The sequence below is a fragment of the Ahaetulla prasina genome, chromosome 5 (genome assembly GCF_028640845.1).
Source record: "Ahaetulla prasina isolate Xishuangbanna chromosome 5, ASM2864084v1, whole genome shotgun sequence".
NCBI lineage: Eukaryota > Metazoa > Chordata > Lepidosauria > Squamata > Colubridae > Ahaetulla > Ahaetulla prasina.
Genome location: NC_080543.1, coordinates 4,325,027 through 4,342,958, shown reverse-complemented (window position 1 = coordinate 4,342,958; position 17,932 = coordinate 4,325,027). Strand labels below are relative to the sequence as shown.

General features: G+C 41.7%; 1 protein-coding gene across 1 annotated transcript in view; it reads left to right on the top strand.

Moving 5' to 3' along the window:
• Nucleotides 1–17,932, top strand: part of MYO7A (myosin VIIA) — a 139,980-nt gene that overhangs the window by 38,345 nt on the left and 83,703 nt on the right. The window contains exons 15-17 of the mRNA XM_058185114.1: nt 5,743–5,880; nt 8,515–8,673; nt 10,380–10,472. Coding sequence (XP_058041097.1) covers nt 5,743–5,880; nt 8,515–8,673; nt 10,380–10,472 — 390 coding nt within the window. The remainder of the gene's footprint in view (nt 1–5,742; nt 5,881–8,514; nt 8,674–10,379; nt 10,473–17,932) is intronic.

Sequence of the window (17,932 nt, the reverse complement as noted above, 5' to 3'; positions counted from 1 at the left end):
CTTGCCTTCTGTCAGCTCTTCTCATGCATGCATTAGGAACGGGCTCTTCCTGTTCTTCTGCCTCACTACTATCAGTCTCTGGAGGCTCTGGAGTCCCCACCTCACTCCCCGATGGCCCTGGCCTCACCTCAGCCTCATCACTGTCCGTTGCCAGCTCCACAGGCTGCTGGCGGACCACAACAGATTATAAGCAGTGGCCCACCCGCCCAGATGTCATGATGGACGCTCTGCACATGCGCAGAAGTGCCACGCATGAGTGAAGTGAGTGCCTGTGCGCTAACAGTTCCAAACCGGTAGTGAAGGTAAATGAAAACCACTACTGGTTATAAGCCCTGAAGGTGCAGTGGTTGCAATGCAGCTAACTCTGCCCACAGTCTGGAGTTTGATCCTGACCGGGCTCAAGGTTGACTTCCATCTTGCCAAGGTTGGTATAATGAGGACCCAGATGGTTGGGTGGGGGGGGCGATATGTAGACGTGATAACAATAGCACTTAGACTTATAGTACTTTACAGCTCTTTCTAAACAGTTTGCAGAGTCAGCTTCTTGCTCCCAACAATTTGGGTCCTCATTTTACCCACCTCGGAAGGACGGAAGGCTGAGTCAACCTTGAGCCTGGTGAGATTCAGACTGCCAAATTGCAGTCAGCCGGCAGTCAGCAGAAGTAGCCTGCAGTACTGCTCTCTAACCACTGCGCCACCAGGACAAAAAAATAAATAAATTGTCACTGCCTTTTTGGAGAATCATTTTTGACTTCCCAATCTTTATCCAGCATTCCTGGTTTGTTTGTTTTTTCCTAATGGTCTCTCATGCCATTCTTGTTGGATAGCAAGTTAAGATCAGCTACAAAGAAGGTTTGTTCAACAGATAGTTTTGATTCCAAATTGTGGAATAGTGAGAGTGCTGTAAGCAGGGGTCTCCAACCTTGGTCACTTTAAGACTTGTGGACTTCAACTGGGAGTTGAAGTCCACAAGTCTTAAAGTGACCAAGGTTGGAGACCCCTGCTGTAAAGCTTCATGGAGCGGTATATAAGTCTAAAATGCTTGTGCTATTCCGGTCATGCATGCCAAGATGGCAGCCTCATCAGTGCAGTCCAAGAAAGGAGAATATTTGTAGCTCAGGGTTGAAATGAGGAGTCCTCTGAGCATGGATATTTTCTTGCAGACGTTTCATTACCCAGCTAGGTAATAACATCAGTGCTAGACCGAGGATGTTAGTTTGTTTATTTATTTATTTATTTATTTATTTATTTATTTATTTATTTATTTATTTATTTTGTCACAACATTATATATAAACACATATAATGAAAGAAAACAACAGGACAGGAACGGTAGGCACTTTTGTGCACTTATGTACGCCCCTTATAGTCCTCTTAGGAATGGGGTGAGGTCAATGGTAGATAGTTTTTGGTTAAAGCTTTTGGGAGTTTGAGAAGAGACCACAGAGTCAGGTAGTACGTTCCAAGCGTTAACAACTCTGTTACAAAAGTCATATTTTCTGCAATCAAGATTGAAGCGGTTAACATTAAGTTTGAATCTATTGTTTGCTCTTGTATTATTGCGATTGAAGCTGAAGTAGTCTTTAACAGGAAGGACATTGCAATAGATGATTCTGTGTGTTAGACTCATGTCTGAGTCGGCGGAGTTCTAAATTTTCTAATCCCAGGATTTCAAATCTGGAGGTATAAGGTATTTTGTTGTTTACAGAGGAGTGGAGGATTCTTCTTGGAAAATATTTCTGGACTCGTTCAATTGTATTAATGTCAGAGATGTGGTGAGGGTTCCAGACAGGTGAGCTGTATTCAAGAATGGGTCTAGCAAATGTTTTGTATGCTCTGGTTAGTAGTGTAGAGTTTTTGGAAAAGAAGCTACGCAAAATTAGGTTTACAGCTCTTAGAGCTTTTTTTGCTATGTAGTTGCAGTGGGCTTTGGCACTTAGATCATTTGATATGAAAACTCCAAGGTCTTTAACAGGGTCGGGGGTCATCTGTAAGGTAATGTCCATCAAGCTTGTACTTAGCGTTTGGGTTCTTTTTTCCAATATGTAAGACTGAGCATTTGCTAGTTGAGATTTGGAGTTGCCAAGTTTTAGACCAATCGGATACAAAGTCAAGGTCTTTTTGAAGGGTAGGAGTATTGTTGGTGGTGTTAAATAGCTTGACATCGTCAGCAAAGAGAACACAATAACTTGAGATATGGTCACAGAGATCATTTATGTATAGTATGAAGAGAGTTGGTCCGAGAACGCTGCCTTGAGGTAATGAAACGTCTACAAGAAGCTCAGAAAACCACAAGGACTCCTTGGCTCAATCAAACTCTGCCTATTGCCTGTTCTCAAAAGGGCATTTCATTGGGGGTGGGCTTCAAAGATTTTAGCAAGGGGTTTTCTGCCCAGTTGCTGCGTGGCCGTGGCCATGGTAGGGCGTGGCCTAATCAGCCTCCTGCACCACAGTGGTGGGTAGAGGCATTTTTGCCCTCCCCGGGCTCTGGAGGCTTTTCTTGAGCCTCCGGGAGGGCGAAAATGACCTCCCCAGGCTCTGGAGGCCCGAACTTCTGGTAGGCCCATTTTTCGCCCTCTCCGAGCCTCCGTGTGCGCACTGCAATCCAAAATGGGCCGCATGGGGACTCCTGGGGGAGGCGGGGCAGGGCAGGGTGGGTGGGGCCAGCCAGAGGTGGGATTTGGGGGATTATCAGAACCACACAGAATCTTAGCTAGAGGTTCTCCCGAACCCCCAGCAGCCCCACCCCTGCGTCTCACCCTTCCATCACACGGTTGCAAATAGGTTCGTGGTGAGTGCTATTTTCCCCTTTTTTTTGAGCCACTTTTGCCAGGAGGGAAACTCCAGGAATTGAAACTATCAGCAAAAGAGACACACATGACATACAAATTGCCTGCCTATGGCAGCTATCTCTGCCTCATGATAGGATTGATCCTGTACAAGTCTAGTGCCTAAAAATATCTGTATTTCAACATATCTGTCTAAAGATATTTCAAATATCATTAAGACAGTCTTTAGCATAATTTGTGTTCACTTCATTACTTTTTTTAAATTTACCCATCTTCTTGAATATTTTACCTTTTTCACACATGAAAAGGAGTTATAGCAATGATAATGAAGTTCTCGCCACAACTTTTGAGTTGAGCCATTTTCATGGTGTTTTTTTAACCAAATATAACCGTGGCATTCTTCATGTTATTTCTCATTCTATCAATTCTTCATTTTAATGATTGTTCAGCCCATGGTAGGTTCTCCACAGTGGCTTCACGTGGCCGACTTCTGCCTCCGTTTCTATTTAAGTGGCCCCTGCTATCGCCGGCGGTGAGAAATCCTGATTCTTCCTGCTCGCTTTTTATTTTCTCCTCTCTTCTCTCTCTCTCCCTCTCTCTCTCTCTCTCTCTCTCGTGTTTTTCTCGGTGGTTTCATTTTCCCCTTTCTTCTCCTATAGTTTCTCTGTGGCTGTCCGTCTTCCACATTTGCCCAGTCGCCAGCCTCCACTTTGAAGGTAAAATAAGTTCTGCAACTCTTCCCTTGGGGGTACGGTTTGGCTTGGGCCACTTTTTTTCTGGACCATTGCTTTTCATCAAGGTTCTTCTCAGGGAAAGAACTTGATGGCGTTATTTAGTTGGGTCATGAAACGTCTGCAAGAAAACAAGGCAGAGAGCACTGAGGATGCCCCGTGCCTCCTCCTCCTCCTCTCCACAACCCCCCCTCCCTTCTAGCACTGATTATGTTACCTAGTTGGGCCATGAAATGTCTGGAAGAAAACAACCAAGCTCAGAAAGCATCAAAGATGCCACAGCGGTCCTCCTCCTCTTCCTCTTTGCAAGCAGCTTCTCCTTCTACCACTGATGATGTTACCTAGTTGGGTAATGAAATGTCTGGAAGAAAACAACCAAGTTCAGAGAGCACCAAGGACCCCCACAGTCCTCCTCCTCCTCCTCCTCCTTCTTCTCCTCCTCCTCCTCCTCCTCCTTCTTCTCCTCCTCCTCCTCCTCCTCCTCCTCCTCCTCCTCCTCCTCCTCCTCCTCCTCCTCCTCCTCCTCTTCTTCTTCTTCTTCTTCTTCTTCTTCTTCTTCTTCTTCTTCTTCTTCTTCTTCTTCTTCTTCTTCTTCTTCCCCCCCCTCCTCCTCCTCTTCTCCTTCTCCTCCTCCTTCTTCTCCTTCTCCTTCTCCTCCTCCTCTTCTTCTTCTTCTTCTTCTTCTCCTCCTCCTCCTCCTCCTCCTCCTCCTCCTCCTCCTCCTCCTCCTCCTTCTCCTCCTCCTTCTTCTCCTCCTTCTCCTTCTCCTCCTCCTCCTCCTCCTCCTCCTCTTTGCAAGCATCTTTTCCTTTTACCACTGATGATGGTACCTAGTTGGGTCATGAAACGTCTGCAAGAAAACCATCTCAAAGAGCACTAAGTCCTCCTCCTCCTCCTCCTCCTCCTCTTTGCAAGCACCTTCCCCTTCTACCACTGTTTTTTTTTTAAAAAAAGTTTTATTTTAACATTCATATCCAATAACATATTTAATGTACCATCATATAGAATTAATCGGACCTGCCCGGTCACCGCCCCCTTCCTTTAACTCTCTTCCCTTCTCTACCTTCTTCTACTTTCCACGACCATCCTCCCCTTCTCTTATCTACATCCTCTCCTCCTTCCTCCCTACTCCTTTCTTCTCCCTCTTCTACCCCTTCTACCACTGTTGATGGTACCTAGTTGGGTCATGAAAGGTCTGTAAGAAAACCCACCTCGAAGAGCATTAAGGACCCCACGGTCGTCGTCGTCCTCCTCCTCCTCCTCCTCCTCCTCCTCCTCCTCGCACTGATCACGTGACCTATTCGGGTAATCCAATGTCTGCAAGAAAACAACCCAGCTCAGAGAGCGCCAAGCACCAAAAACCACATCTTTTTTTGTTCCTCCCCCCCGCATCCTAAAAGGCCCACTTATATAGTCAAAGTTTTGGAAACATCTATGGCAACCTCCAGGTAAATTAAATTAAATTAAATTACTGCATTCAATTTTGGTCGCCACGATGTAAAAAAGATGCTGAGACTCTAGAAAGAGTGCAGAGAAGAGCAACAAGGATGATTAGGGGACTGGAGGCTAAAACATGAAGAACGGTTGCAGGAACTGGGTATGTTTACTTTAATGAAAAGAAGGACTAGGGGAGACATGATAGCAGTCTTCCAATATCTCAGGGGCTGCCCCAAAGAAGAGGGAGTCAAGCTATTCTCCAAAGCACCTGAGGGTAGAACAAGAAGCAATGGGTGGAAACTGATCAAAGAAAGAAGCAACTTAGAACTAAGGAGAAATTTCCTGACAGTGAGAACAATTAATAAGTGGAACGACTTGCCACCAGAAGTTGTGAATGCTCCAACACTGGAAATTTTAAAGAAAATGTTGGATAACCATCCGTCTGAGATGGTGCAGGGTTTCCTGCCTGGGCAGGGGGTTGGACTAGAAGGCCTCCAAGGTCCCTTCCAACTCTGTTGTTGTTATTGTTAAATTAAAATAATTAAATTAAAAAGAGCCACCGAATAAGTTTTCCCCCCCCCCTTCGGCTGGCCAGCATTGGAGCCACCCTGGGTGATGGGAAAACCGGACCGCCGCAGGCAGGGCTGGCGAAATTTCCTGTGTTGAGAACACTCCTGGGCGTCCCCCACCCGCCCGCCCGCCCGAGGGGGAAATGTTCAGCCACTGCTGGTGTTATCTTTTCATTTCCTGACATTGATCCGTGCCCCGATCCTGCTCTTTCTCCAGGGGGCAGAGACCAGGAAACGGTCCCCGACGCTCAGCAGCCAGTTCAAGCGCTCGCTGGAGCTCCTGATGAGGACTCTGGGGGTCTGCCAGCCCTTCTTCGTCCGGTGCATCAAGCCCAACGAGTACAAGAGGCCCATGGTGAGTGGGGAGACTGGGGGGGGGGGGCTGAGCCAGGTCAGAGGGGTCTTCTGGGAGGTGGGGGGGGCCCTCCGAATGAGGCAGGAGTGAGTCGAGGTTTGTTGGGGATTGTGGATCTGTTCCTGGCGGTGAGTCCTCTGACAGCTGTACTCAAATGTTATGTATTTGAATTTCTGTGTTTTTGTTTTCTTCCCCTTCCTCTTCTCCCTCTCCCTCTCCCTTTTCTTTCCTTCTTTCCTTTCCTTCCTTCCTTCCTTCCTTCCTTCCTTCCTTCCTTTCTTTTCCCCTTCCCTTTCTCCCTCCCTTCCTTTCATTTATTCACTCCCTTTCCTTCCTTTCTTTTCATTTACTCACTCCCGTTCCTTTCCTTCCTTTCCTTCCTTCCTTCCTTCCTTCCTTCCTTCCTTCCTTCTTTCTTTTCTTCTTTCTTTTCCTTCCCTTCCCTTTCCTTCCCTTCCCTTCCCTTCCCTTTCCTTTTCCCCATTCTCCTCTTTCATCTAAGCTTTTCCTCTCCTCTCCTTCTCCTTCCCCTCCTCCTTCTTCTGCTCCTTCTTCTTCTCCTTCTCCTTCTTCTGCTCCTGCCCCTTCCCCTTCTCCTTCCCCTTTTCTCTTTCTCTTTCCTTCCCTTCCATCCTTCCAGCCTCCCTGTTTTCCTTCCTTCTATTATTCCCTCCCTTTTTTCCTTCTTCCCTCCCTCCCTCCCTTTTCTGTAAAACAGCCAATGAGATCCATTCCACTTATTTATTTATTGCATTTACAAATCAATCAAATTTACCTTGCCGCCATCTGAACCAAAGCAACTTTGGGCGAGTCCCAAACTTCAGAATAGATTGGAGAATTGGGAGTCTGTTATTCGGAACTCATAGAGAGATTTAGCGATGGTACATCGAGATATATTTTATGTGTGTTTTCCTGGGAGGGGGAAAGGAGCAGAATATCTTTTAGCAAGCATCTAAAGAATGAGCTGCAAAAATTCAAATGACCAAAGAGGGCAGCAAAGAGAGTTTTCTCTGTCTCTTTACTGCCATCTAGTGGCTGCCTGTAGATATGCAGCCTAGATTTGAAATTTCTCAGCAGATGATTTCTTTATCTACTGCAGGGGTCTCCAACCTTGGCAACTTGAAGACTTGTGGACATCAACTCCCAGAATTCCTCCGCTAGCTAAGCTGGTTCAGGAATTCTGGGAGTTGAAGTCCACAAGTCTTCAAGTTCCCAAGGTTGGAGACCCCTAATCTACTGCAGAGGTGGGGAACCGTGGCCCCCTTATGACTTGTGGACTTCAACTCTCAGGAATTCTGGGAGTTGAAGTCCATGTCATAAAAGGGGCGTCGTTCCCCTCCCAGTTGCTTCTTAACTGCACCTCTGGATTAAGCCCACCAATTTTCCCCACCTACTTTTTTATTTATTTATTTATTTATTTTGTCACACAGTATATATAAGCATAAGCATGAAATAACTATACAATAGATAAGCATAAGTATGTAATAACTATATTAATTGGATATAACCAAAGGAAATAATAGGACAGGAACGGTAGGCATGTTTGTGCTCTTATGCACGCCCCTTACGGACCTCTTAGGAATGGGGTGAGGTCAATAGTAGACAATTTTTGGTTACAGCTTTGGGGATTTTGGGAAGAGACCACAGAGTCAGGTAGTGTATTTTTACATACTTACATACTTACTTACTTCTATGTTGTAACATCCATAATCCCCATCCCGCAGGGCCTTTGACCATGAAATAAGAAATTGGCTGGGTCAGTAAAAACTAAGGCAAAAACAATTCTTTGGAAAAGATGAAACTTCTGTGAGAAGGGCAGGAAGCAGAGCTTCAGGAAACCAAAATAAAGAGTGGAAAATATCTGTTTCTCACAGAATGACATTGCACAGAAGGGAAACAGTCGTGGCCAAAATTGTGGAAACCTTTTGGGAAAAGTGTATTTTTTTGAGGTTTGATGGCTAGTAACACCACTTTTTTTCCCTGGAGTTTCAAGAGAATCCTATTCCACAGCTGGAATGGCCTGGGAATAGCCCAGACCTTCACTCAATTGAAAATCTATGGAGGCAACTAAAGAAGCTGGTTAGTCAGAAGCGACCCAGCAATCAAACCCAGTTAATCGAAGCCATCCTTCAATCTTGGTTTCACATTAGAACAGCTGCAGAACTCAAAGACTCGGTTCACTCCATGGGAAGACGTTGTAAGGCCGTCATTCATGCTAAAGGTTACCCAACTAAGGATTAACTGACATGGGGATCATTTTTGTATATCTCGTTTTTTCTACGCGTTTCACCTTTCTTCTTGATACTGTAAATTCTCTGATGTTTCTCAACCTTGGCAACTTTCAGTTCTGAGAACTTCAACTCCCAGAATTCCCCAGATAGCATATATAAGCTACAACTCCCAGAATTGTCTGATGTTTCTCAACCTTGGCCACTTCTAAGTGTTGAGGACTTCAACTCCCAGAATTCCCTAGCCAAGTGTGGATTACATTTCCCAGAATTCTCTGGGATTCCCCGAAATGGCTAGGGAATTCTGGGAGTTGAAATCCACACCTCTTAAAACTGAGAAACGCTATATCAGAAGTTCCTTCCTAAGTAATCTTGAGAAATTAAAGACCTCTTTTTCTCTTTGAAGTTATTTGACCGGGAACTCTGCGTCCGCCAGCTGAGATATTCCGGGATGATGGAAACTATCCGAATCCGCAGAGCTGGCTATCCGATACGATACACCTTTGTGGAATTTGTCGATAGATACCGAGTCCTCATGCCAGGGGTTAAACCCGCCTACAAGCAGGTAAAGATGAATAATCATTATTTAAACAAAAATACAATTTCTTGCTAGCCATCCTTACAATTAGTCCTCGACTTACGACCACAACTGAGCCCAAAATTTTTGTTGCTAAGTGAGACAGACGTTAATTAAGTCAGTTTTGCCCATTTTACCACTTTTCTTGCCACCGTCGTTAAGCGAATCACCACAGTTGTTAAGTTAGCCACACGGTTATTAAATGAATCTGGCTTCCCCATTGACTTTGCTTGGTCACAAACACTGCGACCGTCATAAACGTGAACCCGTTGCCGAACCTCTGAAATTTTTCATCCTGTGTGACCCCGGGGAACGCTGCAACCGTTGTTAAGTGTGAAAAACTTTTTTTCAGTAGCATTGAAACATCAAACGGTCGCTAAGTGAAATATTATTAAGTCAAGGACTACCTGTACTTGCGAGAGTCACCCTGTGAGTGCTTCTTAATTACTAAAACACAGGTAGTCCTCTATATACGACCGTAATTGAGATGGCAATTATGGGTTGTAAGTCGTGCTGGTTGTTATTATACATCATATAATATTTGAATGAGCAAATAAAATAGGTATAAACAGATATAAATATAAACAGATATAAATATAAATAAATATATAAATAGATATAAATATAAATAGGTATAAACAGGGAGGTGGTGGCTCAGGGGCTAGGATGTTGAATCTGTCGATCGAAAGGTTGGCAGTTCGGCGGTTCGAATCCCTAGTGCTGCTGTGTAACGGGATGAGCTCCCGTTACTTGTCCCAGCTTCTGCCAACCTAGTAGTTCGAAAGCACATAAAAAATGCAAGTAGAAAAATAGGGACCACCTTTGGTGGGAAGGGAAGAGCGTTCCGTGCGCCTTTGGCGTTGAGTCATGCCGGCCACATGACCCCGGAGACGTCTTCGGACAGCGCTGGCTCTTCGGCTTTGAAATGGAGATGAGCACCGCCCCCTAGAGTCAGCAACGACTAGCACGTATGTGCGAGGGGAACTTTTACCTTTACCTTTATAAACAGATCGCTGAAATACACCCTGTATATAAAGTATGTATGTATGTTTTCTTTTTGCTGGAAATCAGAAACAAGCGCCAGTTTTTGACCAAAATATTGCTCAAAAGCCAGATTCACTTCATGTTCATGTGATTCACTCAACAACCACAGTGATTCGCTTCATGACCATCTCAAAAAAAAAAACCACCTTGTAAAATCGGGCAGAATTCACTTAACCGCCACCTCGCTTAGCAACAGAAAATTACAACGCGGTTGAGGTTGTAAGTCGCGGATTAGACCTACGCCCTCACAGAGTCATATTGCTGGAAGGGACTTCAGGGGTCAACTAGTCCAGGGGGTCTCCAACCTTGCCGACTTTAAGACTTGTGGACTTCAACTCCCAGAATTCCTCAAGGTTGGAGACCTCCTGATTTATTTATTATTTATTTATTTATTTATTATTTAGATTTTTATACCGCCCTTCTCCCGAAGGACTCAGGGCGGTGTACAGCCAGAATAAAACAGTGCAATATACAAATTAAGACAAAACTTAAAATAACATATCCAATAAATGGCCGAAAATTTAAAACCGTCAAATTTGACCCCTAACATTCATAAAAATACCCCAATTAAAATTATTAAAATCAAAAAGTTTAGTCAACCCTCCCGCTTGGTGCAAGTTTTGAAATCTGTTCCACTCGTTTCTTTCTAGGGAGATCTCCATGGAACGTGCCAGCGCATCGCTGAAGCCGTGCTGGGCAAAGATGACGATTGGCAGATTGGCAAGACAAAAATCTTCCTAAAAGTACGTTGGCAGATTATTTCAAAATCAGATGGAGTTTTTATTTATTTATTTAATTTACTTATTTATTTTTAATTTGCATTTATACCCCGCCCTTCTCCGAAGACTCAGGGCGGCTTACACTGTGTTAAGCAATAGTCTTCATCCATTTGTATATTATATACAAAGTCAACTTTTATTGCCCCCAACAATCTGGGTCCTCATTTTACCTACCTTATAAAGGATGGAAGACTGAGTCAACCTTGGGCCTGGTGGGACTAGAACCTGCAGTAATTGCAAGCAGCTGCTCTTAATAACAGACTGTCTTACCAGTCTGAGCCACAGAGGCTCAGACTGGTAATTTTATTCATTATTTATTTAAATAAAAATTTAAATATTATTTATTTATTTTGTCACACAGTATATAGAATAGAATAGAATAGAATTTTATTGGCCAAGTGTGATTGGACACACAAGGAATTTGTCTTGGTGCAGATGCTCTCAGTGTACATAAAAGAAAAGATACGTTCATCAAGGTACAACATTTACAACACAATTGATGATCAATATATCAATATAAATCATAAGGATTGCCAGCAACAAGTTATAGTCATACAGTCCTAAGTGGAAAGAGATTGGTGATGGGAACTATGAAACGATTAATAGTAGTGCAGATTCAGTAAATAGTCTGACAGTGTTGAGGGAATTATTTGTTTAGCAGAGTGATGGCCTTCGGGAAAAAACTGTTCTTGTGTCTAGTTGTTCTGGTGTGCAGTGCTCTATAGCGTCGTTTTGAGGGTAGGAGTTGAAACAGTTTATGTCCAGGATGCGAGGGATCTGCAAATATTTTCACGGCCCTCTTCTTGATTCGTGCAGTATACAGGTCCTCAATGGAAGGCAAGTTGGTAGCAATTATTTTTTCTGCAGTTCTAATTATCCTCTGAAGTCTGTGTTTTTCTTGTTGGGTTGCAGAACCAAACCAGACAGTTATAGAGGTGCAAATGACAGACTCAATAATTCCTCTGTAGAATTGGATCAGCAGCTCCTTGGGCAGTTTGAGCTTACTGAGTTGGCGCAGAAAGAACATTCTTTGTTGTCCTTTTTTAATGATGTTTTTGATGTTAGCTGTCCATTTGAGATCTTGCGATATGATAGAACCCAGAAGCCTAAGTAAGCCTAAGTATGAAATAACAATATATAAGCATATATATATATGAGTATGAGTATGTAATAACTATATTAATTGGATATAACGAAAGGAAACCATAGGACAGGAACGGTAGGCATGCTTGTGCTCTTATGCACACCCCTTACAGACCTCTTAGGAATGGGGTGAGGTCAATAGTAGACAGTTTTTGGTTGAAGATTTTGGGATTTTGGGAAGAGACCACAGAGTCAGGTAGTGTATTCCAAGCATTAACAACTCTGTTACTGAAGTCATATTTTCTGCAATCAAGATTGGAGCGGTTAACATTAAGCTTAAATCTATTGTGTGCTCATGTATTGTTGCAATTGAAGCTGAAGTAGTCTTCGACAGGAAGGACTTTGTAATAGATGATTCTATGAGTTAAACTCAGGTCATGTCGAAGGCGGCGGAGTTCCCAATTTTCTAAACCCAAGATTTCAAATCTGGTGGCAAAAGGTATTTTGTTGTATTCAGAGGAATGGAGAACTCTTCTTGTAAAATATTTCTGGACACGTTCAATTGTATTGGTGTCTGAAACATGGTATGGGTTCCAGACAGGCGAGCTGTATTCAAGAATTGGTCTAGCAAATGTTTGATATGCTCTGGTTAGTAGTGTAGTGTTTTTGGAGAAGAAGCTACGCAAGATTAGGTTTACAACTCTTAAGGCCTTTTTTGCGATGTAGTTACAGTGGGCTTTGGCACTTAGATCACTTGATATGAAAACTCCAAGATCTTTAACAGCGTGGGGGTCATCAGTAAGGTAATGTCCATCAAGCTTGTACTTAGTGTTTAGGTTCTTTTTTTCCAATATGTAAGACTGAGCATTTGCTGGTTGAGATTTGGAGTTGCCAAGTTTTAGACCATTCAGATACGAAGTCAAGGTCTTTTTGAAGGGTAGCTGTATTGTTGGTGGTGTTAAATAGTTTGACATCGTCAGCAAAGAAAACACAATTACTTGTAATATAGTCACAGAGATCATTAATGTATAATATGAAGAGTGTTGGTCCAAGAACGCTGCCTTGGGGAACGCCACTTTTGACAGGAACAGGATTTGATAGAGCATTGCCAATTTTGACTACTTGTTGTCTTTTTGATAGAAAAGCTGTTGTCCAATTGTGGAGGGGTCCTGAGATGCCGTAGGGTTTTACTTTTAGGAGAAGTTTATCATGTACTACTGAGTCAAAAGCTTTGCAGAAGTCTATGTAGATTGCATCTATTGCTTTGCCCTGATCAAGGTTTGTAGTCCATATGTTTTTGCAGAGAAGAAGTTGTAAATTACAAGATAAATTTTTTCAGGAAGCAGAAGTGGAAAATCCGTGGAAAAAAGAGAGTCAGTGGCCCCTGAATAACAGTGACCCGGGGCGGGGGGAGGGTATGCTGCAACGGTCGTAGGTGTGAACAATGTCATAAGTCACTTTTTTCAGTGCCGTTGTCACTTCGAACGGTCAGTAAGCGAACTGTTGTAAGTCAAGGACTGCCCGGATTAGGTCCGGATTGAATCCCACTCACCATCTTCTCCCCCCACCTCATTTTATGCTGTTTTTTCCCATTTTTTTCCGATGGGGAGGGGTCGCTTTTCAGGTGCTGGGGACAATGTCTACAATTGGAGACCTCGCCCTTCGAGGCTGAAAAAACTGAAGTCGGTTTAATCCGTTCCAGCTACATACGAACCTGTTGTTTCGTTTTGAAATCCTTCCTTTATCTCGTGTTCAAATATCCTGCTTGACTAGAAGACCTCCAGGGTCCCCTTTCAGCTTCTATTCTATTCTATTCTTTCTTTCATTCTATTCTATTTCTATTTCGATTATTCTATTCTATCCTATCCTATCCTATCCTATCCTTTCATTCTATTCTATTTCTATTTCTATTTTCCTACTCTATTCTATTATTTCTTTCTTTCTCTTCTCTTCTCTTCTATATTCTATTCTATTCTATCTTTCTTTCTTTCTTTCTATTCTATTTCTATTTTTCTATTCTATTCTATTCTTTCTTTCATTCTATTCTCTTCTATATTCTCTTCTCTTCTATTTCTTTCATTCTATTCTATTTCTATTCTATTCTATTTTATTCTATTCTATTCTATTCTATTCTATTCTATTCAATTCTATTCTATTCTATTCTATTCTTATTTCTTTCATTCTCTTCTCTTCTGTATTCTATTCTATTCTTTCTTTCATCCTATCCTATCCTATCCTATCCTTTCCTTCATTCTATTCTATTTCTATTTTTCTACTCTATTCTATTATTTCTTTCTTTCTCTTCTCTTCTATATTCTCTTCTATTCTATTCTGTTCTATTCTTTCTTTCTTTCTTTCATTCATTCATTCATTCTATTCTATTTCTATTTTTCGATTCTGTTCTATTCTTTCTTTCATTCTCTTCTATATTCTCTTCTCTTCTATTTTTTCATTCTCTTCTCTTCTCTTCTCTTCTATTCTTATTTCTTTCATTCTCTTCTCTTCTCTTTTCTGTATTCTATTCTATTCTTTCTTTCATCCTATCCTATCCTATCCTATCCTATCCTATCCTATCCTATCCTTTCTTTCATTCTATTCTATTTCTATTTTTCTACTCTATTCTATTATTTCTTTCTTTCTCTTCTATTCTATATTTTCTCTTCTCTTCTCTTCTCTTCTCTTCTTTCTTTCTTTCATTCATTCATTCTATTCTATTTCTATTTTTCGATTCTGTTCTATTCTTTCTTTCATTCTCTTCTCTTCTATATTCTCTTCTCTTCTCTTCTATTTTTTTCATTCTATTCTATTCTATCCTATTTTATTCTATTCTCTTCTTATTTCTTTCATTCTCTTCTCTTCTCTTTCTGTATTCTATTCTATTCTTTCTTTCATCCTATCCTATCCTATCCTATCCCATCCTATCCTATCCTTTCTTTCATTCTATTCTATTCTATTCTATTCTATTTTCTACTCTATTCTATTATTTCTTTCTTTCTCTCTCTTCTATATTCTCTCTCTTCTCTTCTCTTCTCTTTCTTTCTTTCTTTCTTTCTTTCTTTCTTTCATTCATTCTATTCTATTCTATTTTTCGATTCTGTTCTATTCTTTCTTTCATTCTCTTCTATATTCTCTTCTCTTCTATTTTTCATTCTCTTCTCTTCTCTTCTCTTCTCTTTTCTTTTTCATTCTCTCTCTTCTCTTCTGTATTCTATTCTATTCTTTCTTTCATCCTATCCTATCCTATCCTATCCTATCCTATCCTATCCTATCCTATCCTATCCTATCCTTTCTTTCATTCTATTCTATTTCTTTTTTTCTACTCTATTCTATTATTTCTTTCTTTCTCTTCTTTTCTATATTCTCTTCTCTCTCTTCTCTTCTTCTTTCTTTCTTTCATTCATTCATTCTATTCTATTCTATTTTCGATTCTGTTCTATTCTTTCTTTCTTCTCTTCTCTTCTCTATATTCTCTCTCTTCTCTCTCTTCTATTTTTTTCATTCTATTCTATTCTATCCTATTTTATTCTATTCTCTTCTTATTTCTTTCATTCTCTTCTCTTCTCTTTTCTGTATTCTATTCTATTCTTTCTTTCATCCTATCCTATCCTATCCTATCCTATCCTATCCTATCCTTTCTTTCATTCTATTCTATTCTATTCTATTCTATTTTCTACTCTATTCTATTATTTCTTTCTCTTCTCTCTTCTATATTCTCTCTCTTCTCTCTCTTCTCTTCTTTCTTTCTTTCTCTTCTCTTTCTTTCTTCTTTCTTTCATTCATTCTATTCTATTCTATTTTCGATTCTGTTCTATTCTTTCTTTCATTCTCTTCTCTTCTATATTCTCTTCTCTTCTCTTTTCTTTTTTTCATTCTCTTCTCTTCTCTTCTTATTTCTTTCATTCTCTTCTCTTCTCTTTTCTGTATTCTATTCTATTCTTTCTTTCATCCTATCCTATCCTATCCTATCCTATCCTATCCTATCCTATCCTACCCTACCCTACAGTCCAATCTGTTGCATCATTTTGAAATCCTTCCTTTTTCTCATGTTCAGCTGTGGAAAGTTCTCTTTCTCCAGAAAGTGTTTTCAAGCGTTGTGCGCTTGTGTGAGCAGGAAGTTTGGAAGGTCTCCTCAGATAGTTGGCTCACATCCGGAAAACAGGGGTTTTTATTTTCAGCCGTGCGGAGAAGAATCCGGCCAGGACAAGTCAAGGAGAAACGTTTTCAGCTTTTTAAAAAAAGAACAATTTCTGTATGAAATCCAGGTGTTTGGTTTTTTTTCTTCTTCACGCTTTAAGAATATGAGAGGAGACGCAGTTCAGCAACCGATGGAAACTCATCAAGGAGAGAAGCAACCTAGAACTAAGGAGGAATTTCCTGACAGTGAGGATAATTAATTTGTGGAACTACTTGCCACCAGAGGTTGTGGTTGCGACATCACTGGAAGTTTTTAAGAAGAGACTAGACAGCCATTTGTCTGAAACGGTATAGGACAGTGATGGCTAACCTTTTTGCCGCCGCGTGCCAAAAGCGGGGGGGGGGGAACACGGGTGGGGGTGGGAGTGGTGCATGTGTGTGGCCACACCCATAATTCATTGTGTACCGCCCCCCCACTAATGACCCCCCGTGCTCCCCCTGCTTTTGGCACACGATGGCACGATGCGCCCGGTAGGCCCGTTTTTTTGCCCTCCTCAGGCTCCAGAGCTTTTCTTGGAGCCTGGGGAGGGCGAAAACATCTCTCCCCACCCCCACCCCCCGGAGGCCCTCTGGAGGATGGAAAGAGACTGTTTCCTGACTTCCTGTGGGCCCAGAAGGCCCCAAAATTAGCTGGCCGGCGCACAAATGCATGCTGAGCATGCGTGCCCACTGCTATGGCTCCGCGTGCCACAGGGTCGCCATGACGGGTATAGGGTTTCCTGCCTGAGCAGGGGGTTGGACTAGAAGACCTCCAGGATCCCTTCCAACTCTGTTTATTCTGTTATCCACTTCGGAAATGGATAGTTTTAGTATTTGAGGGGTCCTTGTTGCTCTCCGAGCTTGGTTGTTTTCTTGCAGACGTTTCATTGTCCAAACTGAGTAACATCAGCGGTGCATTAATATGGATAATGACATTTCTAGAAGAAAACAACCAAGATTAGAGGGCACCAAGTATCCTGCTTGAGCAGGGGGCTGGACTAGAAGACCTCCAGGATCCCTTCCAGCTTCTCTTCTCTTCTCTTCTCTTCTCTTCTCTTCTCTTCTCTTCTCTTCTCTTCTCTTCTTCTCTTTTCCATCCCTCTATTCTATTCTATTCTATTCTATTCTATTCTATTCTATTCTATTCTATTCTATTCTATTCTCCATCATTTATTTATTTATTTATTTATTTATTAATTAAACTTTTATACCGCCCTTCTCCCGAAGGACTCAGGGCGGTGTACAGCCAAGATAAAAAGCAATAAGTATACAAAGTTAAAAATCAATTTAAAATACCTATTCAATAGTGGCCGAATTAAAACCGTCAAATTGACCGACCTAAAATACCCCATATAAAATTACAGAAGATTTAAAAATTTAAAATTTAAAAATTTAAAAAATCTAAAAAATCAGTCCAGTCCCGCTTGAATGAATAAATGAGTTTTTAATTCCCGACGAAAGGTCCGAAGGTCAGATATTTGGCGCAAACCGGGGGGAAGGTCGTTCCAAAGCGCAGGGGCTCCAACAGAGAAGGCACTATCCCTGGGAGCCGCCAGCCGGCATTGCTTGGCGGACGGCACCCTGAGAAGACCCTCTCTGTGAGAGCGTACGGGTCGATGGGAGGCATACGGTAACAGCAGGCGGTCCCATAAGTACCCGGGCCCTAAGCCATGGAAGCCATCCTCTTCCCTTCCCTTCCCTTCCCTTCCCTTCCCTTCCCTTCTCTTCTCTTCTCTTCTCTTTTCCATCCCTCTATTCTATTCTATTCTATTCTATTCTATTCTATTCTATTCTATTCTATTCTATTCTCCATCATTCTCTTCCCTTCGCTTCCCTTCCCTTCCCTTCCCTTCTCCATCCCTCTATTCTATTCTATTCTATTCTATTCTATTCTATTCTATTCTATTCTATTCTATTCTATTCTATTCTATTCTATTATCCATCATTCTCTTCCCTTCGCTTCGCTTCCCTTCCCTTCCCTTCCCTTCTCCATCCCTCTATTCTATTCTATTCTATTCTATTCTATTCTATTCTATTCTATTCTATTCTATTCTATTCTATTCTATTCTATTCTATTCTATTCTTCTCTTCTCTTCTTGTCTTTTCCATCCCTCTATTCTATTCTATTCTATTCTATTCTATTCTATTCTATTCTATTCTATTCTATT